This window comes from Lynx canadensis, chromosome A2, assembly GCF_007474595.2.
Source record: "Lynx canadensis isolate LIC74 chromosome A2, mLynCan4.pri.v2, whole genome shotgun sequence".
NCBI lineage: Eukaryota > Metazoa > Chordata > Mammalia > Carnivora > Felidae > Lynx > Lynx canadensis.
The window spans coordinates 62857168-62884567 of record NC_044304.2 but is presented as its reverse complement, the minus strand read 5'-3'; the positions used below and the strand labels follow the sequence as shown (position 1 = coordinate 62884567).

The window sequence follows — 27400 nt, the reverse complement described above, 5'->3', positions numbered from 1 at the left end:
ATGGATCACATATTGTGTTCTTACAGGACAGTAAGCTAGAGAAGAGAAAACTAAATGAAGAAAATCATAAGGAAGAGAGAACACATCTGTAATGCTGTCCTGTAGAATGTCCGCCTGTCAGTGGACCCGCACAGTTCAAGTCCAGGTTGTTTCAGGGTTGACTGTCCCATTTTTACTCGATATGACCAGCCATCCACACTGTCTCATGCTCACACATTTCCCTATGGAAATGTTTCCTCAGTTTGCTCACACAGCACAGATGCCCAACTAAGTATCTCGTTTGAAGAACTACAGTTCTAGGGGCATCTGGGAGGCTCAGTCAGTTGAGCATCTGACTCTTGATTTCCGCTCAGGTCATGATCTCACGGTTCGTGAGTTCGAGCCCCGCATCGGGCTCTGTGCTGACAGAGCAGAGCCTGCTTGGGATTCTCTCTCTGCCCCTCCCCTGCTCACGCTTTCTCTCTCCCTCTTTCTCTCTCAAAATAAATAAATAAAACTTTATAAAACCACATTGCAATGCTAATTACTTACATGTAGCAGTCGCAAAATTTATAAAATAATAAAATTCAGTCTGATTAGTTAAAAAACCATTGTTAAAACTACTAAATTAAATATTAAAATGAGACATAGTTTTACTTAAATGATACAAAATAATAAATGTGTAATATGAATTTCAGCCTATGCAAAAAAGCTTAGCAAACATTTTAAACTGGCATATGATATGATGCTTTCACATCAGGTGTCTATAACTTTAAGGCATAATGATAGTAGTAATTTTTTCTTAGTGTAAACTATGTCACAATATTCTCAAGTTTTTTTTGAAACAGAGAATATCATCTCTATAGGTATTACAGGACCAAATAATGGAAAAGACTGTGAGTTTCTTCTAGTTAAGGGTCTAAATAGGTTGACTTCAATAGAAATGTCACCAATGGAGACTCACACAGGAGCAGGTGAGGTCAGATGCTGATGGGTTGGGGGTGGGGGGGGAAGGGGTTGGTTCCAAGACACTGGGACACCCCAGGCCAGTGAGACGCAGCATCCCCAAGCCCCATGATTCACATCCCAGAGAAATACAGGAAGTGACACCCAATATTGGTACCATCTATGCAACAGTGACGCCCAATCGGCTAGAAGGTAACTTAGTTCATAAGAATCTATGCTCGTCAAATATAGCAGGAGCCTCAGAAGTATAGTTGTGATGCAGTCACATCTTTTTCAGCCATCAGAAAATGATCGCAGGGGCTTATTTGAGCTCTCCTGGTATGGATGCTGATGGAGATGTGGTCGCCCCTGCAATGCAAAAAGGGAAGAGATGAGTTGACGGGGAAAGAGCAATAAAGACCACATTTTTTGTAAATTAAGAAGTTTTTTAAGGAAAAATTTTTAAAATTTTTTTGAGAGAATGTTTTTTTAAGTTTATTTATTTTGGGGTGGGGGGAGGGGCAGAGAGAGACGGAGACACAGAATCCGAAGCCGGCTCCAGGCTCCAAGCTGTCGGCACAGAGCCCGATGTGGGACTCGAACTCATGAACCGCGAGATCATGACCTGAACTGAAGTCGGACGCTTCGCCAACTGAGCCACCTGGGCGCCCCTGTATATTAAGAAATTTAACCTATTAATTTTAACTAAACGAAAGCACATGTTGGGGCTCCTGGGTGGCTCAGTTGGTTAAGTGTCCAACTCTTGGTTTGGGCTCTGGTCATGATTTCCTGGTTCATGGGCTCAAGCCTCATGTCAGGCTCTGTACTGACAGTGTGGAGCCTGCTTGGGATTCTCTCTCCCTCTCTCTCTCTCTGTCCCTCTCCCACTTGCTCTCTATCTCTCTCAAAATAAATAAAAACAAACTTAAAAAAATAAAGAAAGCACATGTTTCTGTACCTACTTTTGAAAACTACTCCTGACGTCTACATAAAAATGTAACGCATGGTCCCACACACAAGCCAAGCACAAATCATACGGGAAACCTCTGTCTGCAGCCCGTGCACCGCTGGACAAGGGCAGGGGCCCTGTCCACCTTCTGGTCTGTGTCCCCGTGTGCTGAAAAGGCCCCGCGGACACTGACATAAATGTGCTGAGCTGAACTTGAAGGGAAGGAGCAGGCAGGACGAAGGGTCCCTGTGCTTCCCCAGCCCCAGAGGACACGGCCTGGCTCCTTCCTTTGCACCAAGTGCCTTCAGCAATGCTGGCTCTTTCAAACTAGAAATCTGGGCCAGCAGCAACGGGCCAGCTTTCCAGCACACCAAAGACACACCTAGAACGGCTGCAAAAATTGCAGTAAGGAAAAAAAAAAAGCATCAGTAAGAAGCCTGGCTGAGATCCAGAAAGAGCCAGGCACTCAGTGGAGGGCTTTCCAGTCAGAGGGAAAAGGCAAGTTCTGGGTTGGCTGTTGGCGGTTGATCAAGTTAAAAGCCAAGGCTGACAGGAGAAGAAACAGGAACCAGAAGAGAAGGGCTCGGGGCACGGGAGATTCTGGTGAGGACAGGAGCCTCAGCGACCCAGGGGCAGGGAGGAAGGGGCACCCAGTCACAGGTGACAAGGGCTGTGTGGCTTCCCCAGCCTTTCTGTTCCTCTGAGATCAGATGATGATGGCGGGGGGGGGGGGGGGGGGGTGGTGGCTGGGAAGGGGTTGGTTTCCCCTTTCGCCACTTTAAGCACAGGGATGATGTAGCACATGCCATGATTTGTTTCCTGATAGAAAAGTTTATAAACTCGTGCTAATATCAGGCGAGAATTCCTTGACTGGATCATCTATTTCACTGGCAGTAAAGTAAGTTCCACCTACTAAAGGCAGTGCAGAAAGACCATGACAATCATCCTGCTATATCGCTGGGGGGGGGGGGGGTGGGAACCTGTGAACCTGCCGCCCATGCGGGAGCTCCCCTGCGCCCCCACCGCCCAGGGCCAGGTCATTCCTGTCCCATTATCGAGACCTCTGTCACCGTGTGTAACCAAACGGATCTCTGGACTAAACCAGGGCGTCTCTCTCTCTCTCTCTCTCTCTCTCTCTGTCTTGGAGAATGCGCATAAGACAACAAAAGAATCTTGACGAACTTGCTCCTTCTCTTTGTGCCCCTAAACTGTGTTCCCAGGACGCTGATTTTTAAGTGTCGCTGGCGCCCCCTTGCGGTTAGAACACATGCAGTTCGGAGAAGGACGCCCGGCTGCCCAGAAGCTTCAGCTTCAGAGCTAACTACCTCCGTCCATCGATATTTTTGCGTGGGGGACACTTTTCATATTTGGGCGCACTCGGTTTCTCTAGAAGTACTCACTTGGAGAAGGAGAATCTGTAACAAAGAACAAGTACAGGAGGTCAATTTAGTCAAAGAGAGTTGGTACTAAATGAATTAGCACTTTGGGGGGCACCTGGGTGGCTCAGTGGGTTAAGCGTCTGACTTGATTTCGGCTCAGGTCGTGATCTCACGGTTTGTGATTTCAAGTCCCGCATCCAGCTCTGTGGTGACAGTATGGAGCCTGCTTGGGATTCTCTCTCTCTCTCTCTCTCTCTCTCTCTTTCTCTCTCTGCACCTCCCCCCACTCGCACTCTTTCTCCCTCTCAAAAATAAATTTTAAAAGCATTAGTACTTTAAATTTTTTTAATGTTTATTTATTTTTGAAAGAGAGACAGACAGAGGCATGGGCAGAGAGAGAGGGAGACACAAATGCGAAGCAGGCTCTAGGCTCTGAGATGTTGGCACAGAGCCCACGTGGGGCTTGAACTCACGAACCATGAGATCATGACCTGAGCTGAAATCGGACGCTTAACTAACTGAGCCACCCAGGTGCCCCAAGAATTAATACTTTAAATAATCACTTAAAAGACTTCGTAAAAGGCTGTATCACTGAAAACACTGAGCCACAGAACACAACCAGCATGGAAAAGTTCGAAAGTGCACTTTTTATTGGCATCAAATGTGAACTCGTCACACATCCATTTTACGACGGAGAGAAGACACATCATCAATAGAAGTGGCCGGGCCCCCGTGGTGGGGGCACGAAGCAGGTGCACGGACAGCATCCCCTCACGTGGGGTCTGTGGGGAGTGGCTACCCTCAGAGTAAGGGACTGGCCGGCAAAGGCAGGCAGAGACCTTGCTGACAAACATACACATAAAGCACGTCAGATGCTTGTAGAGACATAACACATCTCCTTCCTTCTTAACCAAAGAAATGAAGCCTCAAGAGAAAAAAACAAGCTGCCTACAGGCAAATGGCCAATAATCACCGAGCCACAGAAAGTAAACAATACTCGATGGGCTTTACGATGGATGTAGCCAAAACTAAGACTAATTCCACCCGTCGCTATGACTGGTAAAAATCAAAACCAATATAGTATTTGGAACATCTAATTACAGGGACACTTCCAAACTATTCAGGATTTAATAACAAAGTTTAAGAAATGTGGATAATGGGGGGGGAGGTTACACCAGGGTGGCTCAGTCGGTTAAGCGTCCGACTTCAGCTCAGGTCATGATCTCACGGTCCGTGAGTTCGAGCCCCGCGTCGGGCTCTGTGCTGACAGCTTAGAGCCTGGAGCCTGCTTTGGATTCTGTGTCTCCCCCTCTCTTTGCCCCTTCCCCACGTATACTCTGTCTCTCTTTCTCGCTCAAAAATAAACACTAAAAAAAATTTTTTTTAAATAAAAAGAGTTAAAAAAAAAAAAAAGAAATGTAGATAACAGAATAATTTCAAGTTTGAACCATGAGTTCTGTGTACAGACCTAAGGGCTTCTTATGAACCTGCCCCAAAGGGGACCGGCTGCCTACACAGAAGTTCACGCATCATAGGGGCCAGGATCTTAGATCCAAGGACACTAAATGTGATATCGTTTGGTATCTTGTCTGTGTGTATGTGACGTATCGAAACATTTGAAATTAAAAGAAAACGTAAAGGGACACCTGGATGGCTCAGTGGGTTAAGTCTCTGACTCTTGATTTCGGCTCAGGTCATGATCTCAAGGTTCGTGGGTTTGAGCCCCGCGTCGGGCTCTACGCTGACAACGCACGCATGGGGAGCCCTGCCTGGGATTCTCTCTCTCCGTCTCTCTCTGCCCCTCCCTTGCTCTCTCTCTACGTCTCTCTTAAAGCCACAGCGATCATGACTCATGCGATTCGCGTGAACAAAGAGGAGAAAAGCAAAACCTGTACAATCCTCCTGAGTATGTGTGACCTCCACGCTTCTGTAGGATTTTACGTGGTGTTTAGATTACTCAGCTCAAGATCCAAAATGAGACAAGAAAAAGCCCCAGGGGCCGTCCCAAGGAACAGAAACCACAGCAGTCAGGGACTGCGGGGTGCACTTCACCTTGAGCGTCCTCGGAGCCCTCGGGCAGCTCCGGGTCTGGGTTCGGGCCTGCACCCTGGAGCCCTCCGGGGTCTTGCGCAGATGTGGACGGTGGGGCTGCTCCCGGTGTCCGCGGGGCCCTCCTGTCTGAGTCAGCTCGTTGCTGCAACCACTCATCTTTGTACCCATTGCTGATAAGTTTGGAAAAGTTGGTGGGTGAACTGGTTTTTTGCCCGGGCCTCAAAAAGAGAGAAATTAGTGCCAAACTTCAGTACAAAGGTTAATGACAATCCAGAACAGTCCGCAGTGAGCATACTGCTAATAACTTGGATATGTTATCGCCCCTTAAAACCCAACGGGGATAATTCTCTGTCCCTCTCTCTGTCTCTGTCTCTCTCTCCCTCCCTCTCTCTCTCTCTCTCTCTCCTTTCTCGATGTCTCTCTCCCTGTGTTCAGCATAAGAAAATACACTTGGTGGGCACTTGGGTGGCTCAGTCAGTTAATCACCCAACTTCAGCTCAGGTCACGATCTCACGGTCCGTGGGCTCCAGCCCCGTGTCGGGCTCTGCGCTGACAGCTCGGAGCCTGGAGCCTGCTTCGGATTCTGAGTCTCCCTCTCTCTCTGCCCCTCCCCCACTAGTACTCTGTCTCCCTCGCTCTCAAAAATGAACAGATGTTAAAAAGAATTTTTTTTAAAGCAAACGCACTTGCTATCATCCCCGTATGTGCCGAGAGCCTGCAGAATCCACCTTTCACCACCTGTCTTCGGGACATCCAAGTAGAAAACTAATGATGATGCTTTTCGCAGGGACGAAACCTTCACACCCCCCTCCCCTGGTCGTGACGGGTTGCCCGGACTGTACCATTTCTTTCACAAATGATCGCTTTCTTAATAGGTCTTCCTTGACATTAATGATCATCTGCCGGTCGAGCCCCTGGCTGGTTGACACAGTGGAACCTATGGCTCCTGGCCTCGGGGTCAAGAGTTCGAGCCCCACATTGGGTGTAGAGATTGCTTAAATAAATAAACTCCAAAAACAAAAGATGATCTACCACTCTCTGCACAGCTTTGCCTTCTATCTGCCATTAAGTCAGCGACTGCATGTTCGCGGGTCTCACCTACGCTGAAGAGTGACGGGGGCCTCGGACGTGGATGGAGTCGGACAGGTGACACAGGTCACCTGCTCTCTCTGAGCCTCGGGCTCCTAACCTGCAAATCGCTCTGTGGTGAAGGGTATTCCCAGTGTCCCCCACCCTCTAAGTATATATTTTCTCCACCCCCAGTGTCAGCGTGGTGCTCTCAGGTCTGTCCTGCTGTTTATCTCCCACGGGACCGGAGGCTGCAGGAGGAACCAGTCGGATAACTGGTGACGTGACTTCTGGCACTAACTGGGGTTCTGCCGGCCGTGCACAGTCAGAGCACCCACCGCCAGCTGCGGACACGGGGTCCAGGCCTTGGTGACAGATAAAGTCAGGATGGGACAACACACTCATGTAAGGCTGATGGCCCTGAATTTAAAAGGCGAGCCTTGCTGAGGACAGGGTCCCCAGGGGTGTCTCGGGCAGGACACAGGCTCACGGAGACAGAACCACTGGTTGGAGAAGTTCGGCACCCACATGGCAAAGACGTGGATGGGGACGGCTGTGCTCCACGGGGCCACGACGGATGTCAGGGGGGAAGGACCAGCGAACGAGGAGCCCAGTGGGCGAGGCCGGGCTTCAGGGCGTGACATCAACGTCGTGTCTCCGACACGCGTTGCCAGGAAGCCAGCATCATTAGGCCGCCACCAGCCCAGCGCCTTGTTGCCATCATTGTCACTTTGTCCCCCAGACGGAGCACCGAAGAGACCAAACCTGAACCTGACCCAGACAACACTCGCTCTGTCCGTGCACTTACATGGGAGGGAAGGACAGTCTGCTTCCTGCAGGCTCTTTGGGGCCAAGCGGGGTCCCCACTTTGCTCGGGTACTTGGAGTTAATGGCTGGTAGCCGCACCTGTTGAGGGAAAACAGGAGAAGGAGACTCACAGACGGTGGAGAAGGACCGCCTGTGAGCGTGGTCATTACGTCACCCGGCCACACAACTCGACAAAAGTCCCATAAAACGGTTACGTCGTGGAGACTCTCCGTGATTCGGCCTTGGGAGTGTGGGGGCCACGGAACGGCTCTGCGCCCTGATGGTGGTGGAGGTAATACAATGGGTACATTTGTCAAAACTCCTGGAACGGTGCTCGGCAAAAAGGTGTAGATTAGATTGTAACGAAATAGGGGAAAATGCTACGGGAAAACAGAAAAAATGAACAGAGAAACAAGGACGCCCACAAACCCAGGGACGTATTGCAAACATTCACAGGAAGACAAGGGGGGGCCTTTGGGAAAGACGAGACACGATCCTGCAGGTGTGTGAGACCCCATAATGCTGGCTGTCCACGGGTGACATTTTGGCCGAAATATTGTCTCCTGTCTGCCACATGTCAACATCCGCGTCCCAGATCCACGCCCGGAGGCCCAGAGGGGGAAGAGCGGGGGGAACAGCCAGGCCCTCACCATAGGCTGGGGTTGGACACTCATCAAATCAAGCACAACCTACTAGGTTCACTTGGTGGCTCACGCCCGTCCCGTGTTCAAGGTCCTTACTCTAGCCGTGCCAAAGGCCTGCGGGCTGTGGGCGGTTTCCGGCGAGCTGTGCACGGAAGCAAGGTGAAGGATACAGGGCTGCTGTCCGGGTCGTCCTGACGGGCGCCCGTCCCCCTCGCTATCACCCGCCCTCACACACAGCTTCCGTCAATGGCTCCAGAGAATGACCCTGCCTGATGGGGGGCTGTGCGGCCTTTAGCATTTCAAAGGTCCCCTAGACGTGTGCTGTGGCACCCAGGGATCCTGAAAACAGTCCACCATCGGGGCTCCTGGGGGCTCAGTTCGGTTAAGCGTCCCACTCTTGATTTCAGCTCGGGTCTGTTTCAATTTCACCGTTTGTGAGTTCCAGCCCCGCATAGGGCTCTGTGCTGACAGTGCGGAGGCTGCTTGGGATTCTCTCCCTCTCTCACTAGCCCACCGCCCCCCGCCCCCCACCCACCAAAATAATAATAAATAATCATTTTTTAAAAATCCGGGACACCTGGGTGGCTCAGTCAGTTAAACCGTCCTACTTCGGTTCAGGTCAGGATCTCACGGTTCGTGGATTCTGGCCCCTCGTCGGGCTCTGTGCTGACAGCTCGGAGCCTGGAGCCTGCCTCAGCATTCCGTGTCTCCCTCTCTCCTCTGCCCCTCCCCCTCTCAAATAATAAACATTTAACACACAGAACATGAATGAGACACACAGCCAGTGGCTACTGGCTTATTCAGGGAGCCGTAAGCAGGGGAACGCTGCTGTCAGAACGCCTGTCACCTTTTTTTTCTCCTCACGTTCCTCCGACTCCCTCTGCCAGAACGGTTTTCACGTCAAAAAGTCGAAAGGCCCTCTTCTGGACTCATAGTTTAACCGTTGTTCTGATCGTGGTTAAACCTTCATACCCATTAATCCGGCATGGAGGATGGCAGGGATCCTGCAGAACAGGGTGGGAGCACCCAGCCTGGTGCCACTTCCTTGCCCCCCTCCTTTCTTCCTCCCCTCCCCCCTCTTCTTCCTGTCCCTAGTCCCTCCCTCCCTCCTCCCCTCTTTCCCTCCCCCTCCCTCCTCCTTTCTTCCTCCCCTCCCCCCTCCTCTCTGTCCCCTCTCCTCCCTCCCCTCTCCCTCTTTCCCTCCCCCTCCCTCCTCCTTTCTTTCCTCCCCTCCTCCTCCTCATTCCTGTCCCTGCTCCCTCCCTCCCCTCTCTCCCTCTTTCCCTCCCCCTGCCCTCCTCCTTTCCTCCCCTCCCCCTCCTCTTCCTGTCCATCTCCCTCCCTCCCCCTCCCTCCCCTCTCCTTCAGGCAGGCTTGGGGGACTCTGTGATCACTTATGCCACACCCCTGCCCAACTGTGGACTGCCTCACCACCTGGCGGGCTTAGTCGGTTAAGCGTCAGACTTTGGCTCAGGTCATGATCTCATGGTTCATGGGTTTGAGCCCCACATCGGGCTCTGTGCTGACAGCTCTGAGCCTGGAGTCTGCTTGGGATTCTCTCTTTCTCTCCCCCCGCCCCTGCTCAATCTCTCTTTCTCTCAAAATAAATACACAAACCTTAAAAATAAATAAATGAATGAATGAAATGCACAGTGAGCTACCCTCTCGCTACAGAGATGGCCCAGGAGGCCTTGGGATACTCACTGCCTCTGCTCGGCCGTGGGCGGCTTGCTGTGGTGAATGTACCAGTCCGGCAGGGAGTACGCAACCGGGGAGGCTTTCCTGGTCCCGGCCACCACCAGGTGCTTCAGCAGATCTCAGAGCCAAAAAGACGCAGCTGTGAGCACACAGGTCACCATAGACAGCGGTGTGTGTGTGTGTGTGGGGGGGGGGGGTGCCCTGTGACTTCCAGGGTCACCTCTGGGCTCTCAGGTGGGCAGGACTGTGCCTGGTCCCCGCCTGCCCGTGCACGTGCCCAGATGTGCGCCCCTCCCCCCAAATCTTGCCCAGCTACCGAACTGGCACCCGTGTGTGCCGACATCCACCATCCCAGGTGACATCCGTGGGGACACGGGGACTGCGGGCTGGCTGCCCCCCTCACCTACCCCTGCAAAGTCCGACTGCTCTCTGTGGCTGTGCAGCTGTCCTCGAAGGCTTCCCAGGGAACGTGGGTGAGGGGAGCTGGTAATCAGGGCCTCCCCTTGGAGTCCCGGGACAGGAACAGAGCCTGAGACTCACCCTGCTCCCGAACCCCCTGCCTCACTGGGGGCCCAAAGGGGACAACAGGAAGGTGGGGACGGCGCGGGGGGGGGGGGGTCTGGCCCTGCTTGCTCCTGAGCCAGCTGTCACTGATTGCTTAGGATCCGTAGGGAATGTTTAGCACTTTATGTCGCTTTTGGTTTTCAGATATTTCAGATTAGGGGAAAGTGGCAGGAACAGCATGGATTCCTCTTGGCCTCCTCCAGATGCTCGTGTCTCATTTCACCTTTGCTGCCTCCCTCTCTCCCTCCCTCTTCCTCCCCTGCCCCCATTGGTATTGTCACTGTCCCTGCTGTTTGGGGGCAGTTAGGGACCCCCTCGCAGACCTGAGGGCGGCAGGCTCTAGAGGACAGTTGTCACATGATCCCAGCCCATGATCTGCACCAGGAAGTCAGTGCACACGCGACTGTCTTGTCTAACCTGCAGACCCATCCAGATTGTGCTGGCGATCCTATTGACTTTCCCTAAACCAGTGGCGGGGGAGCGGGGAGGGGGTGGAAGGACATCACAGTCCTGTCCCAGCCTTGCATGGAGAGAGTGGAATGGATTGTTCTGGACTTTTCTAAAGCCTTTCGGGGCCGACCCCTGCCCCTGCTCGACAGTCTCTGAGCATGACCAGGCAGTATTTCTCGGACAAATCACAGGTCGAGGCGGACGTTCCCCACCATTGCCGCAGACACCCGTGCAGGGTCTTTGTTATTGAAAACACATTAGAACCCGGGATGAGGGCAATGAGGATAAGCCGTGGGAATGGGCCCCGGGAATGGGCCACAGGTATGGGCCACGGGAATGGGCCATGGGAAGGAGCCACAGGAATGGGCCATGGGAATGGGCCACGGGAATGGGCCACGGGAATGCGCCACGGGAACGAGCCACAGGAATGGGCCCCGGGAATGGGTCACAGGAATGGGCCGTGGGAATGGGCACTGGGCACGCTGGAGAGCCAGCTGTCCCCACAAGGCCATCGAAGTCGCAGGGACACACCTTCTGCGAGTGACAATGACATGGGGCAGGTAACCCCTGCAAAGGTGCCTCTCACAAGCCAGTTCTGCACATTCAGTCTCGTCAATGCTGTTGTCAACAGTGGGCACATCCTGTGGGTTACACACGCCCCGCGCTGTGTCCGCCACCCCTGGCGTCCCAAGGCTTTGGGCAGAACTTCTAGGTTCTTCAGCAACATATTTACATGGAGGAAAGGGTGACCAGCGCAACCCAATCCCCTTGTCCACGCAGCAGGGACCCTGGGGCGCGCGTGGGGTTCTTACCGGGCCGGCCGCCTCGCTTCGCGAGCTTCACATACTCCGAGTCGGTTTCCTTGATCCAGTACCTGCGCGGCCCCGGCAGGTGCCCATTGGGAGGTTCACTCAAGTCACTGAGGCCGGGGATCTGGGAAGCCGGAGGGGTGTCCATGGGCTTCTCGGACCGCTTCACGGGAAGGTGGTAATACCAGTCTGGAGGAGAGGGTCAGAGGCCCCGCTTGTTACCCAGAGTTCAAGTTGGTGTGCCCCACTGCCCACAACTTAGCCATGCCAGGGAGAGCATCTCACCCTCCACAGGACACAAGCATGGGAGAAACCACCACAGGACATTTGCACTGAAGACACCTCCACCGGACACCAGTGTGGGAGAATCCACCATGGGACATTTGTATAGGAGAAACCACCACGGGACATCACTATGGGAGAAACTTCCACAGGACATCAGTACAGGAAATACCACCATGGGACATTTGCACAGGAGAAACCACCACAGGAATCAGCACAGGAGACACCGCCACAGGACATTTGCACGGGAGACACCATCACAGGAGACCAGTGGGGAGAAAATGCTCTCTTTCAAATGCCTGCGCTGAGGTTGTGTGGGTTAAGCCGCTGATCCCACCCAAAGGAAGATCTCCCTCTATGAGGCCCTGCTGTTCCTCTGCTACAGGCTGCACGTCTGCTCCAAAGAGGGTAGCCAACAGGGTATCCTCCAAGGTACCAGATCCCCTCCTGTGTGTCCCCTGCTCTCTCTCCTCTGTGGAACTGGCAGTAAACTGCATTTCTGGATATATTGGGGAATACACATTCCCGCAAAGTCCACACTCACTTAAAACACTGCAGGCCAGCGTCCAGGACACGTGGCCAGTGCTGGCCAAGATCTGTTGAACTCAGTATACTAAAGACGCTGAGATACAAACCCATCACAGCAGCAGCAGCCTCAGAGAGCGAGGCCAGCAGCCTGACAGGAGCAGGAAGAGGCAGGACCGGGCCCCGTGGGGAGCACCCCCCCCACCTCCCACGTCCCACGCCCTGGGGCCGGAGTCCAGGTGGGCCACCTCTCAGACGTGGGAACCCCAGCACATAAACCTCTCTGCTCCCTTCATCTGCGTTGAGGCCACAGTGGGGCCCCACGAGCGAGAAGTCACAAGTGCAAGGGGACAAGCAGAAGCCAGGACCTCGGCCAGGCAGCCACGTGTCATGGAAGACCTCCTCGGACCGCGGGCACGTGAGGTGGCTGAGCCTAGCTCCTGGGAAATCTTAAGTGGGTCCCACAGAGTTGGAGCGTGGTGAGCAAGGACCAAGGGACAGGAGGTGCGGCACTGCAGGATGAACCAGAGGAGAAGGAAGGCAGCCCGCTGTCTGCCCTTCCTCCCTTCCTCGGTCTGAACCCCCACAAGCCAAAGGGCCCCTAGTGGGCGCAGGAGCTGAGGGTGTCCAGGACGGCCCTGCCAGGCACAAGAGGTTGGGGGCGGACCCCAGAGACCTTCAGTGACCAGGGTCCACCTATATCCCACAGCGAGAATGACACTGGGGACACCCGGACTACGGGTGCTTCAGGTGACTCTGCGGCAGAAACGGATTAGCCAAATGTAAGAAAAAATATCCCTGCTGATTGAAAACCTTGGGAAACAAGTGAAGGAAGAATGTAAAATACAACAGATGCCATTAATGTGACACACGCGACTCATACATTTACGAGCACTTATTGGAATGCGCTGTCACAGATTCATGACCTTCAGGGTCTAACACAGTGCCAGGCTCCCAACAGGTGTGATGAATAATAGTATGTGTCACCTAGGCTGGGCCATGGTGCCCAGATTTTTGGTCAAATGTTTTCTAGATGCTTCTGTGAAGATATTTTTCAGATGAGATTCACATTTACGTTAGTGGACTCTGATTAAAGCAGATCGCGCTCCATAATGTGGGTAGGCCACATCTAACCAGTGGAAGGCTTTAAGAGAAAAAGACTGAGGTCTTCCAGGGGGAGGAAGGAATTTTACAGCTCTTCCCTGCAGATTCTGTGTGAGCTGGTTCCTCTTTCAAGATAGATGATAGATAGATAGATAGATAGATAGATAGATAGACAGACGTCCTATTGGTTCTGTTGCTCTGGAGAACTCTAATACAGTAGGAGCACAGGAAAACCGTGTTGAAGAAGTTGATTCATGTAACATACAAGGAGCTCACGAATGATTGTCTTCTAAAGGTAAGAGCTTACACATCCGATTTCCACCTGTAACTAAAGCTGGGTTCACTGCATCAAAACGCATGATGTTTAAACATAACAAAAATTAATGTCTAAAGGACAGTAATGAGCTGAATCAACATTATGCTTTTGAGAATGGAAGAAAGCACTGGGAAAGGTCTAAAGAATGGAGCAGAAGCTCACAGATCATTGGAGCTTTAGGAGGAAGCACAAAGCAGCTTCCTACACTCATCATATTCTGCTCAAAAATTTTCTCTTTTAGAAGGAAGGCACGCACTCTTTGCTTTATTTTTCCTCTCTGTGTTTTGATTACTAATTAATCCACAGGGAACAGTATACCTTCCGGTTCTCATTACTGGAAGCTTCGGGCAGGCACTGAATCTACTCCAGTAGGGCATTTATAACTGAGCAAAGGAGCACACACACCACACATACACACACACACAGTGAAAACAATGAGAGCTGTCTTGTAACTTCCATCACTTAGAAATTATTAGTACTTGTATAGCAATTACTATCATTACTAAGGTGATCAATTAGTATCATTTGGATTTCTTTGTTTCTTTTTTTCTTTTTTAACCACCAGGTTGGGTATCATGAAGGTATTTTTTTTTTAAGCAGCTCTTTTATTCATTTTTATTTTTTAGAGAGAGCACAGAAGGAGAGGAACAGAAGAGAGAGAGAGAGAGAGAGAAGAGAGAGAGAGGAGAGAATCTTAAGCAGGCTCCGCGCTCAGCACAGAGCCCAACACACGGCTCAGTTCCATGACCCTGGGGATCCTGAGCTCAACTGACTGAGCCACCCAGGCGCCCCTCCCTGACTCCCCACCTGCAGGACAGGAGCACCTCATGTTATCAATAAGGAGAAGGCAGACAGGGGCTCTGACACCCAAGACCAGGGGCTGTCAGACTTCTAGTCACAGGGCAGGATTACGTGCCCACTTAGCCCCGCAGACGGCCATATTCCTGCCTTTGGGCTGCAGCCGCCTTGCAGAGCAGGGGTTAAAGCCTGGGCAGAGGAGCCCCCGTGGGAGGTGCCATCCTGGGCTAGTGTGAGGTCTATCAATAAGGGTTAATGATACCTCGTCAAGTCATTTTGAGGTTAAGGGTCAGTGTATAAAAGTGCTTAGGATGGTACCTGCCATTTGTCAGTGTCCATTGGTGTTGTGTATACAGGAGAAGCCACTAACTAAGGTTTGGAGAAGTCACATATAGGCTGAGAGCCAACGGAGGCAAAGAGGAACCTGTCAGCCCTCCCCCGGAAACACACACCCATGTGCCCAGCACAGCCACGGTGTCACCAAAAGCAGTCAGTCAGATCTCACAAGCTCATTTAGAAATGCCACGGCCAGGCTTCCTAACACCTCTGAGCAGATGTGAGTGAGGCAGGTGACTGCCAGCTCCCGCCCTGTGGCTCCCAGCGGAGCATCAAATCCTCTTGTCCAGCCTTTCATTCCGCCCTCACAAAAGGGGGAGAAATCGGGGCCCTAGGTGGCTCAGTCAGTTAAGGGCCAACTTCGGCCCAGGTCATGATCTTGAGGTCCTTGGGTTCGAGCCCCGAGTCGGGCTCTGTGCTGACAGCTCGGAGCCTGGAGCCTGCTTCGGATCCTGTGTCTCCCTCTCTCTCTGCCCCTCCCCTGCTCATGCTCTCTCTCTCTCTCTCTCTCTCTCTCTCAAAAATAAATAAACATTAAACAAAATTTTTAAAAAGGGGGGGATCAAAACAAGAGTCCCAGACAGACCACAGCATGCACCTCTTTTTCCTTCCGTTCCGCCCAGCTTCAAACCCTGCTGAGTGAGAAGCCCCACTGCCCCACCAGCCTCCACCCAATTCTTGTTTTCTGCATCCAGCACGTAAATGTGGAGACGATTAAAGTACTAGCGGGAGATGGGTGGTGAGATAGGAAGTCCCTGGATCAACACTGGAGGAAGCAGCTTACCAACGGTCAAACCATTTACAGGAAAATTGCAGAGATCTTACCCCCCAGCAGCTGAGACAACACTGGGAAACCTGGTTTTCTTTTGTCGAAAATAAAGAAAAAGAAGACTAGCTGTGTTTTTGCTTTTTTTTCCCCCCTTTTCTTTTAATGTCTCCCTTTAAGCTGCTTTGACCCTGGGGCACAGAAGCAGCTCTCTTTGAGGGTATCCCGTTAGTTTCACCCCAGCCCCACGTGCCCACACGCTCAGGACGCTGGGCTGGGGGCCAGCCCTCCCTCGGCAGAGCGAACGCGAATGCGGGCTCTGTTAGCTGGACACTCACCGCAGGGAGCATAGCGGCTGGCGGCGCCCTGCAGCTCCTTGTTTGTGTTCCTCATGCGGGCCTACAGGCGACAGGCTGGACCAGGTGACCACGGGTGAGGAGGGAACCGCCCCTGGTGCTGACTGTAGAGGCCACTTCCGAGGGCCTGCCCTCTCCGTCCACCTCCACCTGACAGGTATGCAGGCTCTCGTCATTAAGGAAGGGCATACACGACCCCATGCAGCAGGGGCATGTGCATGTTGGTATACAGCAGGAGCACGTCCATGCCTTGTATACATCAGGGGCACATGCATGCTGGTATACAGCAGGAGCACCTCATCAGGGGCACGTGCACGCGGGTACACAGCAGGGGCACGTTCACGCAGGCACACAACAGGGGACAGCAGGTGACAACCGGTACGCATCAGGAGGCCATCCACACAGGTATACAGCAGGGGCATACACACTCTCGTATACACAGGAGCATATCCATGCCAGGTATACAGCAGAGGGAAGTCTGTGTCCGGTACTCAGCAGGGGCACACGACACGGGTACACAGCAGGAGTTTATCCACACGGGTATAAGGCAGGGGCACGACGACACGGGTATACAGCAGGAGGCCATCCGCGCGGGTATACAGCAGGGGCACGACCACACTGGTATACAGCAGGAGCACATCCACGCCGCCAGGTATACAGCAGGGGCACGTCCATGCGGGTACACAGCTGGGCAGCGTGTGATCGCGTGGCGGCGGGACTCATGCAGGTGACCGGGTGCTCTCCGGGCACGGGGTGACAGGTGGCCCCCGCCCCGCCCCCTGCCTCCCGCCCCGCTCACCCGCCGGCGGAGGGTCTCCCTGAATGGTGTGCGCACCGCCGGAGACGACTCTGCCCACGGGCGGCTGGGGCCAGCGCAGCCCAGCCCACACTCCCAGCGGGCGCGAAACCACAACAACATGCGTCGTCCCGGCAACGCCCCGGTGGCCAACCGGTGGGCGCGGCGGGAGCGCCCGCAGCCAATCGGAGAAGCCAGGGAGTAAGCGGCCGGCCAATCAAGACCAGGGGCGGAGCGCGGGCCCCTGTCAACCGCCGGGGCCCGGCAGGGGCGGGGCTAGGACGGGGAGGGGGCGGGGCCGGGGGCTGCGGTTGGGGGCGGGGCCGCGCTGCTGGAGGGCGAGGCCTGCCACCTGGTCGGTCGCCCAGGTTGCTCCACCCCAGGGAGTTTCCACAAAAAACTAGACCGAGATTTGCTTGTCAATCTCCCGTTTATTTAATGCATTTGTAAAACCAGGAGGAATAGGGGCGCCTGGCTGGCTCAGTGGGAAGAGCATGCGACTCTTGATCTCCTGGTTGTGAGCTTGAGCCCCACGTTGGGTGTAGAGATTACTAAAAAAATAAACTTAAAAAAATAAAAATAAATAAGAGGACGAATAAGTGCCTGGGAAAACCGCAAAGAGCCATTTTCTGTTAACCGCCTATGGGTAGTGAAATGATCATGTAAAAGTCCTTCCCCATACCTTCTGTGTTTGAGAGAATTCCTGTTTTGCAAATTGAAAGACACTTTTTAAAAAGCCCTCGGCCACGTTTCCGCCGCAGAGCGTTCAGGTTTCTGCGGAACACGTGACCCCAGTGCGAACGCCCCGCCTGGATTTGGGGTCTGCACAGGTGCGCGCGCTGGGACTGACTCGGTGGCGACAAGGTAATTCTTGTGACCGGAACTAACCCTGAGTGCGGTTCACCAGCTCTCAGGTAATGTTGTGATGAATTTTCAGGGTGTGCAGCCCGCCCGGTCATGCGGGTAATCCAGACTTGGCGTTGCGTTGTCAAATGTTTGCTCCACTGTGCGCAGAGACCAAGAGTGACAGGGGCTTCCTTTTACTTGTCACAGCATCGTGTGCCGAGGGGATTGTAGGGCCAAGAGAAGGTTGTTTTTGAGAGTAGTTGATCGTAGTACGCCTGAAACGAATTCAACACTGTCTGTTAACTACCCTGGAACTAAAAATTTTAAAGTTTTAGAAATAGGCGTGCCGGGGGTCTCAGGGTGTTAAGCACCTGACTTCTGCTCAGGTCATGATCTTGCAGTTTGTGGGTTCAAGCGTCTCAGAGCCTGGACAGCTCAGAGCCTGGAGCCTGATGCAGATTCTGTGTCTCTCTCTCTCTCTCTGCCCCTCCCCTGCTTGTGCTCTGTCTCTCTCTCTCTCTCTCAAAAATAAACATTAAAGAGCAAAAAAATAATATATATATATATAAATAAAAAATTTAAAAATAACCAATAGATAAGTAAGTAAATAATAGTTGATCCTAGTAACTGCAGGGGTCCTGACTAGCCAGTATCTTTGTCTGTTTAAAATTTTTTTAATGTTTATTTATTTTTGAGAGAGAGAGAGAGAGAGAGAGAGACAGAGCATGAGTGGGGGAGGGGCAGAGAGAGATGGAGACACAGAATCCGAAGCAGGCTCCAGGCTCCGAGCTGACTGTCAGCACAGAGCCCGACGTGGGGCTTGAATCCATGAACCGTGAGATCATGAGCTGAGACACCCAGGTGCCCAAGAGATGAATTTTTTTTTTTTATAATAATGTAGTATTTTGCTTCCTTGCCTCATTCCGGGGAGTAGAATGGGTCCTAGTCATTTTAAGAAATACATCAGTGTGCCGGCTTCACTTGCAAGGTTTTCAAGGCATGTGCCTGGTGGTTAGATCCCAGTCGGGAAGGGGCATCACTGAGGGTGATGAAGACATTGGCATCATTGAGCGTGATGGCAAAGACCAACCGTGTGTCATGTCCCACCCTGACCCTGCACCCAAGTTCATATGTTGAAACCTCACCCCCAGTGTGATGTTGTTGGGGAGGTAGGGCCTGGGGGGGGGTGACCAGGTCAGGAATGGGGTGATTGTCACGCCGTGGTTTCATGTTTCTTGAGTCTGAACCCTACATCGGGCTCTGCACTGTCAGCAGAGAGCCTGCTTGGGGTCCCCTCTCTCTCCTTCTCTGTCTGCCCCTCCCCTGCTCGAGCTCTCTCATTCTCTCAATAGTAAATAAACATCAGGAAAAAAAAAGCTGAGAAAGGTCATTTAAGTTGAAATCATACACACACCGTTATGTTATTCAAGGATACATATTTGTGTGATAACATTTTTAGAACCACATGGGAATTGTGCATAGCAGGGTCCAGATGGTGGTCACCCGTGGGAAGGAATGGAGAGGCATGCGACTGGGGAGTGATGTTTTGGGGTCTCCCATTGTGTTTGCGTTATTTCACTTGGGAAAAACTCATGAAGCAAACACAGCAGATTCCTGATTTGTGGCGGCAGAGAGGAGGGTACAGGGGGACCTTAGCACGACAGGGGCTGCTCGGAAGGTATCGCAGTAAAGCACGTACGTGTCGCTCAGGAGGACCCAGTGGCGGGTGGGGTGTGGCTGCAGGTGCACCAGCTGACCCGGCCATTAGGCCATTATGATGTGTCACAGAAGGTGATGTAACAGGAGAGTGTTCAGCATTTCTACATTTGCCCACTCACGGTGTCTCCCTCCAAGGCGTCTTACCCGGGATGTAAGACAAGAAACGGAGCAAAACCCTCTCCGTGGAGCGTCATGCTGTCCGTAAAGTAGGAAAGAGCCAGCGAACGCCGTCCTTCCTTCCCCTGGCTCCCTGCCACCTCATGGGGGGAAATGAGCGGAAGACCGAAGCCAAGAAGGGGGGCCAGGTTTTTTAGAGGTCATTCTGAAGAAGCCAGCGTCAGCGGTGGACTCAGTGACGTGCTCCGGGGGCACAGACGCCCTGACTTCAGTGGGTATGCAACTGAATGATTGCACCTTTGCAGAATGATTTCCACGAGGTCTTATGTTCCACATCCCATGTGCCAGGCGTACTCTGTTTACTTGGAAAATAACCCAGCAAAACTCGTGTCCTTTTTAGAGAGAGGCCTTTCCAAAGGTCTCCTCTGTAGGTTTCTCTCGATCACAGGACTTCCTGTGGGATGCTGGGTCCGCGCTATGCAGGAGTTACTTTGATTCCGTACAGCCAACTGGGGACAAGGGTTGTGAACGAGAAGCCATCGTTTTAGAAGAATGAACCAGGGGCTCCTGGGTGGTTCACTTGGTTTAGCATCTGACTCTTGATTTCATCTCGGGTCATGATCTCATGGTTTGTGGGTTTGAACCCCGCATCGGGCTCTGCGCTGACCATGTGGAGCCTGCTTGGGATCCTCTCTCTCCCTCTCTCTCTGCCCCTCCCCTACGCGTGCTCTCTCTCTCTCTCTCTCTCTCTCTCTCAAAATAAATACACTTTAAAAAAAAACAAAAGAATGAGCCATAGGAGCAGCAAGATTAGTATTTTAGTTTATGAACTTAGAGATGATTCCTGTTTTTGCCTAACTGGTCCATTCTCTGGATTCTGGCACTTAGCACCGCGGTTTAGGACCCCAGACACAGAGCGCGTTTATTCCGTCCTTAGGTAAGACGTGACCGCACGGCTAGGGGGCAAGCATTTTAAGCCCAATAACTGTGTCCTCACAAGAAGAGGCAACAGGGAAGCTGTGCCCACTTGGGTAAGCCAAGACCCAAGCCTCCTTACCTGCCCCTTGTGCACTGCCTGCAGGGGTGGGGCAGGGGGAACAGAAATGAAAAGGAACAAAGTGGCCGTGCCAGCGGTAACAGCAGAGCCCTTGCAGAGGAACAAACCTGTCAGTGAAGATGAGGCAGGGCCACAAAGTCACGATACAAGAAGCCAGCACATGACAGTTACACCGAAAGGTAGCAAAGCACCCTCGCTCCCGCGCCCTGCAGATGGCAGGGCTCCGCAGGCCAGGAAAGGCAGCCAAGGGGCTTTGGAAAGCAGAGTCTGACAGCCAGGATGGTAATGAAACACATAATTAACCTTTGGCGAATGTGGTAACGTGGTCCTTTTCATTCAATTCGGCCCATCAGGTGGGCTCACCTGGGCTGTAAATCCCTCTTTGAATGATTCTTTGGGCAGTGGACCCCCACATGACCAATGAGTGATATTGAAAGAGGAGGTGGTTTCAAAATACACTTCCCTGGGGGTGCCTGGGTGGTTCTGTCCGGTAAGCATCCGACTCTGGATCTCGGCTCAGGTCGTGATCTCACGGTTCCTAAGTTTGAGCCTCGTGTCGGGCTCTGCGTTGACAGTGCAGAGCCTGCTTGGGATTCTCTCTCTCTCTCTCTCTCTCTCTCTCAATCTGTCAAAATAAATAAATAAACTTTTTTTTTTTTATTTACAAAAAAAGATGCGCTCTCCAGGAGGGAAAGGAGTTGAGAAAACCTTCTGGGTTGGGGGGGCACAGTCTAACCACCCTGGATAGCCAATAAGCAGGGCTGGTATTTGCAGAGAAATAAGGTATCAAAGACCCTACCCTGGGGGGACTTGGCTGGCTTGTTCTAGTCTCTACTGCGGTATTTGAGTGGATCTGGGCTGCTCCTGACCGCACAGCTCAGGACCAGATTGTGGACAGGGTGAGTCGGTACATCACTTAAATGGTCACCAGACTCTCCCAAAATTAGCACAGGTTTACTGTCATTTGTGCATAAAGTTAAAGAAAGAGCAAGGGCACCTGGGTGGCTCAGTTGGTTAAGCAGCCGACTTCGGCTCAGGTCATGATCTCGAGTTTCCTGAGTTTGAGCCCCACGTTGGGCTCTGTGCTGACAGTCAGCTCGGAGCCTGGAGCCTCCTGCGGATTCTGTGTCTCCCTCTCTCTCTGCCCCTCCTCCTCTCCTTCTACGTCCAGATGACACAGATAACCTTTCTACTTTCTTCTGTGTTAGCATCGAGGCACACGTGGAAAGGTCCAGACGTACACAAGACATAAAAACCAGTGTAACCATAACGTGTGTGAAAGTGAGGGATGTGGATATCTGTTCAAGTATGTTGATATACAATCCCGGAAATTTTTTTATCCCTCAATTCCTGAGATTGGATTAGGAACTGAATTAGTTCGCAAGACTCAACCTAGAATAAGCACATTTGTGGACTTGGTTGTGGTGGTTAGTTTCGAGTTCAAGTTACAGGTTAGTGGGTCTCTACCGTTAAGTTCTGTTTGTTTTTCTCCTTTCTAGGTTAACCCAGTCATGGAAGATTGTCATAAGCACAGTGTCCATGGTGACCCTTCTTCTTATAGGTAAGTCTTACTAAGTAATCGTCCTGAAAAACAGGTCACGGGACGTTTCTGTGTGGGGAGGGTGACCTCGGTGGAATGACTCATGTTTGTAAAGAAATGCCAAAGAAAGTCCTGGAAGTAAGTAAATGCTACAGATAAACGGGCAACAAAGACTCCCCCTCATCCCAGGGGTGAAGAAATGGCTGAACGTGCGGTTTGCAGCTTTCAGACCGAAGGTATCATGCATCACGACCCCTAGTGTGCTGGAAAATTGCTCTTTGACAACTTTCTTTGGTATTTCAAGACAACTTGAACCATAGGGAAATCAAGGTTCCACCCCAGTTATTGCCGGGATTGCTATCTTATGACATGGCAGGATGCTGGGGGCCATTTTGTCATCATTGCATGTGGCTTCCTGGATGGCTGGGCTGTCCTGATGCTGTGCCTGCCTGAGGTCCAAGCTCCTTCTCTTGGTTGCATCTCCACGCGCCTGCTGTGCCCCGCCCAGCTCCGCAGACCTCTATCTAGACCGAACCCTGAATATTCTGGTTCTTCTGGGAACTGCTCCCTGGAAGCTTTGCTGCTTGTCCCCTTCACTGCTGCCCTGGGGCCATTCCCCTCAGCTGGACATCCCCACCTTGCTGCAGTGGGATGTAGGCGACATTTCCCCAGGTACGACCCCAGACCACACGCAGGGAAGTGTCACGAGTGCTTGGTGCGGGCAGCAGAGATGTCTGCACTCAGGGTTTTCCGCACCTGAGAAATTGTACCCCACATTCTTGTGACATCCTTTGAGATGGAAATCCATGCATCTTCACAGCGGATGCCAGCTGCTTCTTTGTATGTCCCCACTGCAACCTTGCACCTTGCCCACCAATGTTGCAGACCCATCTTAGATGCCACGGATGTAAGTAGTTTCAGTGGACTTAACCGGACTTGGGTTCTCTTTCTTTTTGTGGAGCTGAAATCCTCCGGATGTGAAATTAACCATCATAATGCGAGAAGTTCAGTGGCAGTCTCGGGGCTGTGCGGCCACCACTCCTAATTTGTGGACATTTTCACCACCCCAAAAGGAAGCCCATGCCCACTGACCGCTTGCCCCCCGTTTTCCCTCCCCCAGCCCTGCAACACCACTCTTCTCTCTGTGTCTGTGGATTTCATGTTCTGAATATAAACAGAATCACACAACATGTGACCTTCTTGTCTGGCTTCTGTCATTAAACCTGATGTTTTTCAGGTTCATCCACATTGTAGACAAGTCAGTATTCATTCCTTTTTGTGGCTGAATCATATTCCACCGTGTGGATAGACCGCAGTCTAGTCGACTATTAATGGGCCAGGATTGTGTCCCCCTTTTGGCTGTTGTGGGCAGTGCGGCTCTGAACATATGTGCACGTGTACTTGTCTGAATCCCTGGTTTCAATTCTTTGGGGGTGCTTGCCTTCTGGTAACTTGCTGGGGAGGAGCTGCCTAACTGTCTTCCACAGCAGGTGCACCATTTCACAATCCCACCAGCCGCGCATGACTGTCCTGCTCCCCCCACATCCTCGTCAACACTTGTTGTTCTCCGGTTTCTGGAGCAAAGGCATCTTGGTGAACGTGAAGTGCTTTTGTGGTTTTGGCTTATATTTCCTGAATGACTAATGCCTTTTCATGTGCTTCTTTGCCGTCCATACATTCTTTGGAGAGATATCTACTCAAGTCCTTGGCCCATTTTGTGATTGGGTCCTTTGTCCCTTGGATGATGAGTTGTAAGTGTTCCTTATATATTCTGGCTATTAGACCCTTCTCAGATATGTGATTTACAAATATTTCCCTTCATTCTCTAGGTTGTCCTTTTGCTTTTTACATAATGTCCCCTTTAAAAAAAAATGTGTGTGCTTAGTTTGAGAGAGAGAGAACTTGAGTAGGGGAGGGGCAGACAGAGAGAGAGAGAATCCCAAGCAGGCTCCGTGTTCAGCGCAAAGCTCAACAAAAGACTTGTTGCCACAACTGTGGAATCATGACCTGAGCCGAAACCAAGAGTCAGACGCTCAACCTGCTGAGCCACCCAGGCACTCCTTAACAATAGGAAGTGTTCTGACCCATGAACATGGGTTGTCTTTCCATTTATTTATATCTTTGTTCATTTCTTCTAGCAATGTTTTATAGTTTTCAGTGTGGGTTGGAGAATGAATCTCTTGAGAGCAGTATATAGTTGGACCGTGTTTTCAAATCTATTTTGCCAGTCTCTGACTTTTGACTGGAGAGTTTAACCCATTTACATGTATGGGGGATAAGCTTCGGAATTCCGAGCCTGCACTGATGGGTTAACAAGGCATAAAGAATTACAAAGCTTTAGGATGCTCACACCCAAGTTTGGGTAAACGAGATTAGGTAAATAGGTATAGAGAGGGCGGGGCAAACACCCCAATATAGAACAAAGGTATACAAGATAACCAAGGGCAGAAGTGCCCCCCTCCCCCCCCCTTAGTACTAGAGCAGAAAGCTGCTTTCACAGGAAGGAAGGACCAAATTAGGTAAACAGGTAAACCGGGCTATAGACCAATGCGCTATTCGTGATGCCACCCTGAGCGAAGCTAATTAACAAAAGAAAGGTGCTTGTTGACTCATCAGTGCAGGCTCAGGGAACTCCTAAGCTTATTCCCCACATACTCGTAAAGTAATTACTGATAAGGAAGGATTTCTACCATTTTGCCAGTTTTTTCTCTGTCTTATACCTTCTCTGTTCCTCATTCCATCCATTATTGCCTTCTGTGTTTAATTGATTTTTTGTAGTTGACTGTGTGTGTGTGTGTGTTTTAAGTAGGCTTCATGCCCAGAGCAGAGCCCAACATGGAGTTTGAACTCATGACACTGAGATCAAGACCTGAGCTGTGGGATCAGGAGTTGGATGCTTAACAGACTGAGCCACCCGGGCACCCCTGTAGTGTGCTGTTTTGATCCTCATTTCGTTTTGTGTACATTTTTTTAGATATTTTCTTAGTGGTCACCCTGGAGATCACAGCGAATGTTCTCAATCCGTGGCAATATAGCTTCAATTGATAGCCACTTGGCTTCAACAGCATATAAATACTCTGCTTGTTCAACTTTCTCCCTCCCTCCTTCGTGTTATTGTCAAAAATTAATTCTTTGTACACTGTGTACCCATTTATCTTTTTTTTTTTTTTAATTTTTTTTTTCAACGTTTATTTATTTTTGGGACAGAGAGAAACAGAGCATGAACGGGGGAGGGGCAGAGAGAGAGGGAGACACAGAATGGGAAACAGGCTCCAGGCTCCGAGCCATCAGCCCAGAGCCTGACTCGGGGCTCGAACTCACAGACCGCGAGATCGTGACCTGGCTGAAGTCGGACGCTTAACCGACTGCGCCACCCAGGCGCCCCTACCCATTTATCTTTTTAATCGTGTCAAAATTAAAAACAAGAGTTACAGAGCAAGACTACCGTAACCCTGGCTTTTATGTTTACTCATGTAGTTAGCTTTCCCGGAAACACTGATTTCTTCATATGACATTTCCTCTGTCGTGTCTATTTTCACTTTGGCCCAAGAGACTCCCTCCAGCATTTCTTGTAGAGCAGATATTCTGGCAAGAACTCCTTCAGCTTTTATTTACCTGGGAATGCCTTAACTTCCTCTCTAATTTGTTGTTTGTTTGTTTATGTTTTTTAAAAAGTTATTTATTATTTTTGAGAGAGAGCAAGTTGGGGAGGGGCAGATAGAGAGGGAGACATGGAATCTGAAGCAGGATCTGACAGCTCAGAGCCTGACGTGGGGCCGGGACTCACAAATCGTGAGATCATGACCTGAGCCTAGGTCAGATGCTTAAATGACTGAGCCTCCACAGGCTTCCTCTCCATCTTGAAGGGTAGTTTTGCTGGATGGAGGAGATCTCGGTTGGCGGTTTTCTTTTTCCTTTCCTCACGTTAAATATGCCCCTGCCTGGTTGCCGTGGTTTCTGCTGAGAAATGTGATGATCTTATTGAGGGTTCCTTGTACATCACAAGTACTGTGCTTTCAAGATTCTCTGCCTTTGACTTTGGACCGACTCATAGCGTGTCTTGGTGCGGTGCGTCTTTGAGTTTATCCTAGTTAGAGTTTGTTGAGTTTCTTGAATGTGTAGATTTATGCTTTTCATCGACCTGGGGAGTTTTCGGCCGTTATATCTTCCTGTCTTCTTTCTGCCCCTGTGTCTCGTGGCTGTTCTGGAACTCTGGAAGTCTATATGCATATGTATGAGGGTGTCCTGCGGGGCTCCTAGGCTCTGGTTTCTGTATTCTTGTTTCCCTGCTGCTGCTCCTCCTCAGGCTCCGTGACTCCGATCATCTGATCCTGATCCTTGAGCCCATTGATTCTTTCTTCCACCTGCTCAAGTCTGTCGAGCCCTCCAGTGAATTGTTCGTTTCAGTTATTGTGCTTTTTAGCTCCAGAACTTATATTTGGTTCCCTTTATAATTTTTCTATCGTTATTCTCATTTCATTCATGTATCATTTCTTTGGATTTCTTTCATTCTTTGTCCTTGATTTCCTTCAGTTTTTTTTAGCATATTTAAGACAGTTGATTTGATGGGGCGCCTGGGTGGCGCAGTCGGTTAAGCGTCCGACTTCAGCCAGGTCACGATCTCGCGGTCCGTGAGTTCGAGCCCCGCGTCAGGCTCTGGGCTGATGGCTCAGAGCCTGGAGCCTGTTTCCGATTCTGTGTCTCCCTCTCTCTGACCCTCCCCTGTTCGTGCTCTGTCTCTCTCTGTCCCAAAAATAAATAAAAAACGTTGAAAAAAAATTTTTTTAAATAAAAAAAAATAATAATAAAAAAAAAAGACAGTTGATTTGAAGTTTTTATTTAGTAACTCCAAAAAGTCCAACATTTGGACTTTCTTAGGGATGGCTTCGGTCATTTTTTTTCCCATTGGCTGGACTTCCGTGTTTCTTCGTGTGCCTTGTAGTTTTGTGTTGGAAACTGGACATTTCAGTATTTTATTATTTTTATTGTTTTAAGTTTATTTATTTATTTATTTTTAAATTTTTTTTTAATGTTTATTTATTTTTGACAGAGAGAGAGCGAGACGGAGCGTGAGCGGGGGAGGGGCAGAGAGAGAGGGCGACACAGAATCTGAAACAGGCTCCAGGCTCTGAGCAGTCAGCACAGAGCCCGATACGGGGCTCAAACTCACAGACCGTGAGATCATGACCTAAGCCGAAGTCCGACGCTCAACCGACTGACCCACCCAGACACCCCTATTTATTTATTTTGAGAGAGAGAGAAGGACAGAGAGAGACAGAGAGAGAGTGTGTGCACACCCAATATCAGGGGAGGGACAGAGAGAGAGAGAGAGAGAGAGAGAGAGAAGGAGAGAGAGAGAATCCCAAGCAGGGTCCACGCCATCAGCATAGACCCTGATGTGGCTCAAACTCTTGAACTGTGAGATCATGACCTGAGCTGAAATCGAGTTGGACACTCAACTGACTGAGCCCCCGAGGCGCTCAAAATTTTAATGTGGT

General features: G+C 51.0%; 2 protein-coding genes across 2 annotated transcripts in view; one reads left to right on the top strand and one right to left on the bottom strand.

Moving 5' to 3' along the window:
• Positions 1-448: 448 nt before the first annotated feature.
• On the bottom strand, positions 449-16685 carry CA2H7orf57 (chromosome A2 C7orf57 homolog). Its single transcript, XM_030307640.1, is given in 11 exon segments — positions 449-1293; positions 3274-3288; positions 5305-5522; positions 7181-7278; positions 8671-8760; positions 8763-8813; positions 8815-8827; positions 9528-9639; positions 11348-11533; positions 15810-15977; positions 16627-16685. Coding segments are annotated over 10 exon segments (885 nt in total). The 5' UTR covers positions 15865-15977; positions 16627-16685; the 3' UTR covers positions 449-1246.
• A 2653-nt stretch (positions 16686-19338) lies between these two features.
• Positions 19339-27400, top strand: part of SUN3 (Sad1 and UNC84 domain containing 3) — a 30719-nt gene continuing 22657 nt past the window's right edge. The window contains exons 1-2 of the mRNA XM_032592366.1: positions 19339-19580; positions 21862-21923. Of these exons, the coding sequence (XP_032448257.1) occupies positions 19459-19580; positions 21862-21923 (184 nt within the window). The 5' untranslated portion in view covers positions 19339-19458. The remainder of the gene's footprint in view (positions 19581-21861; positions 21924-27400) is intronic.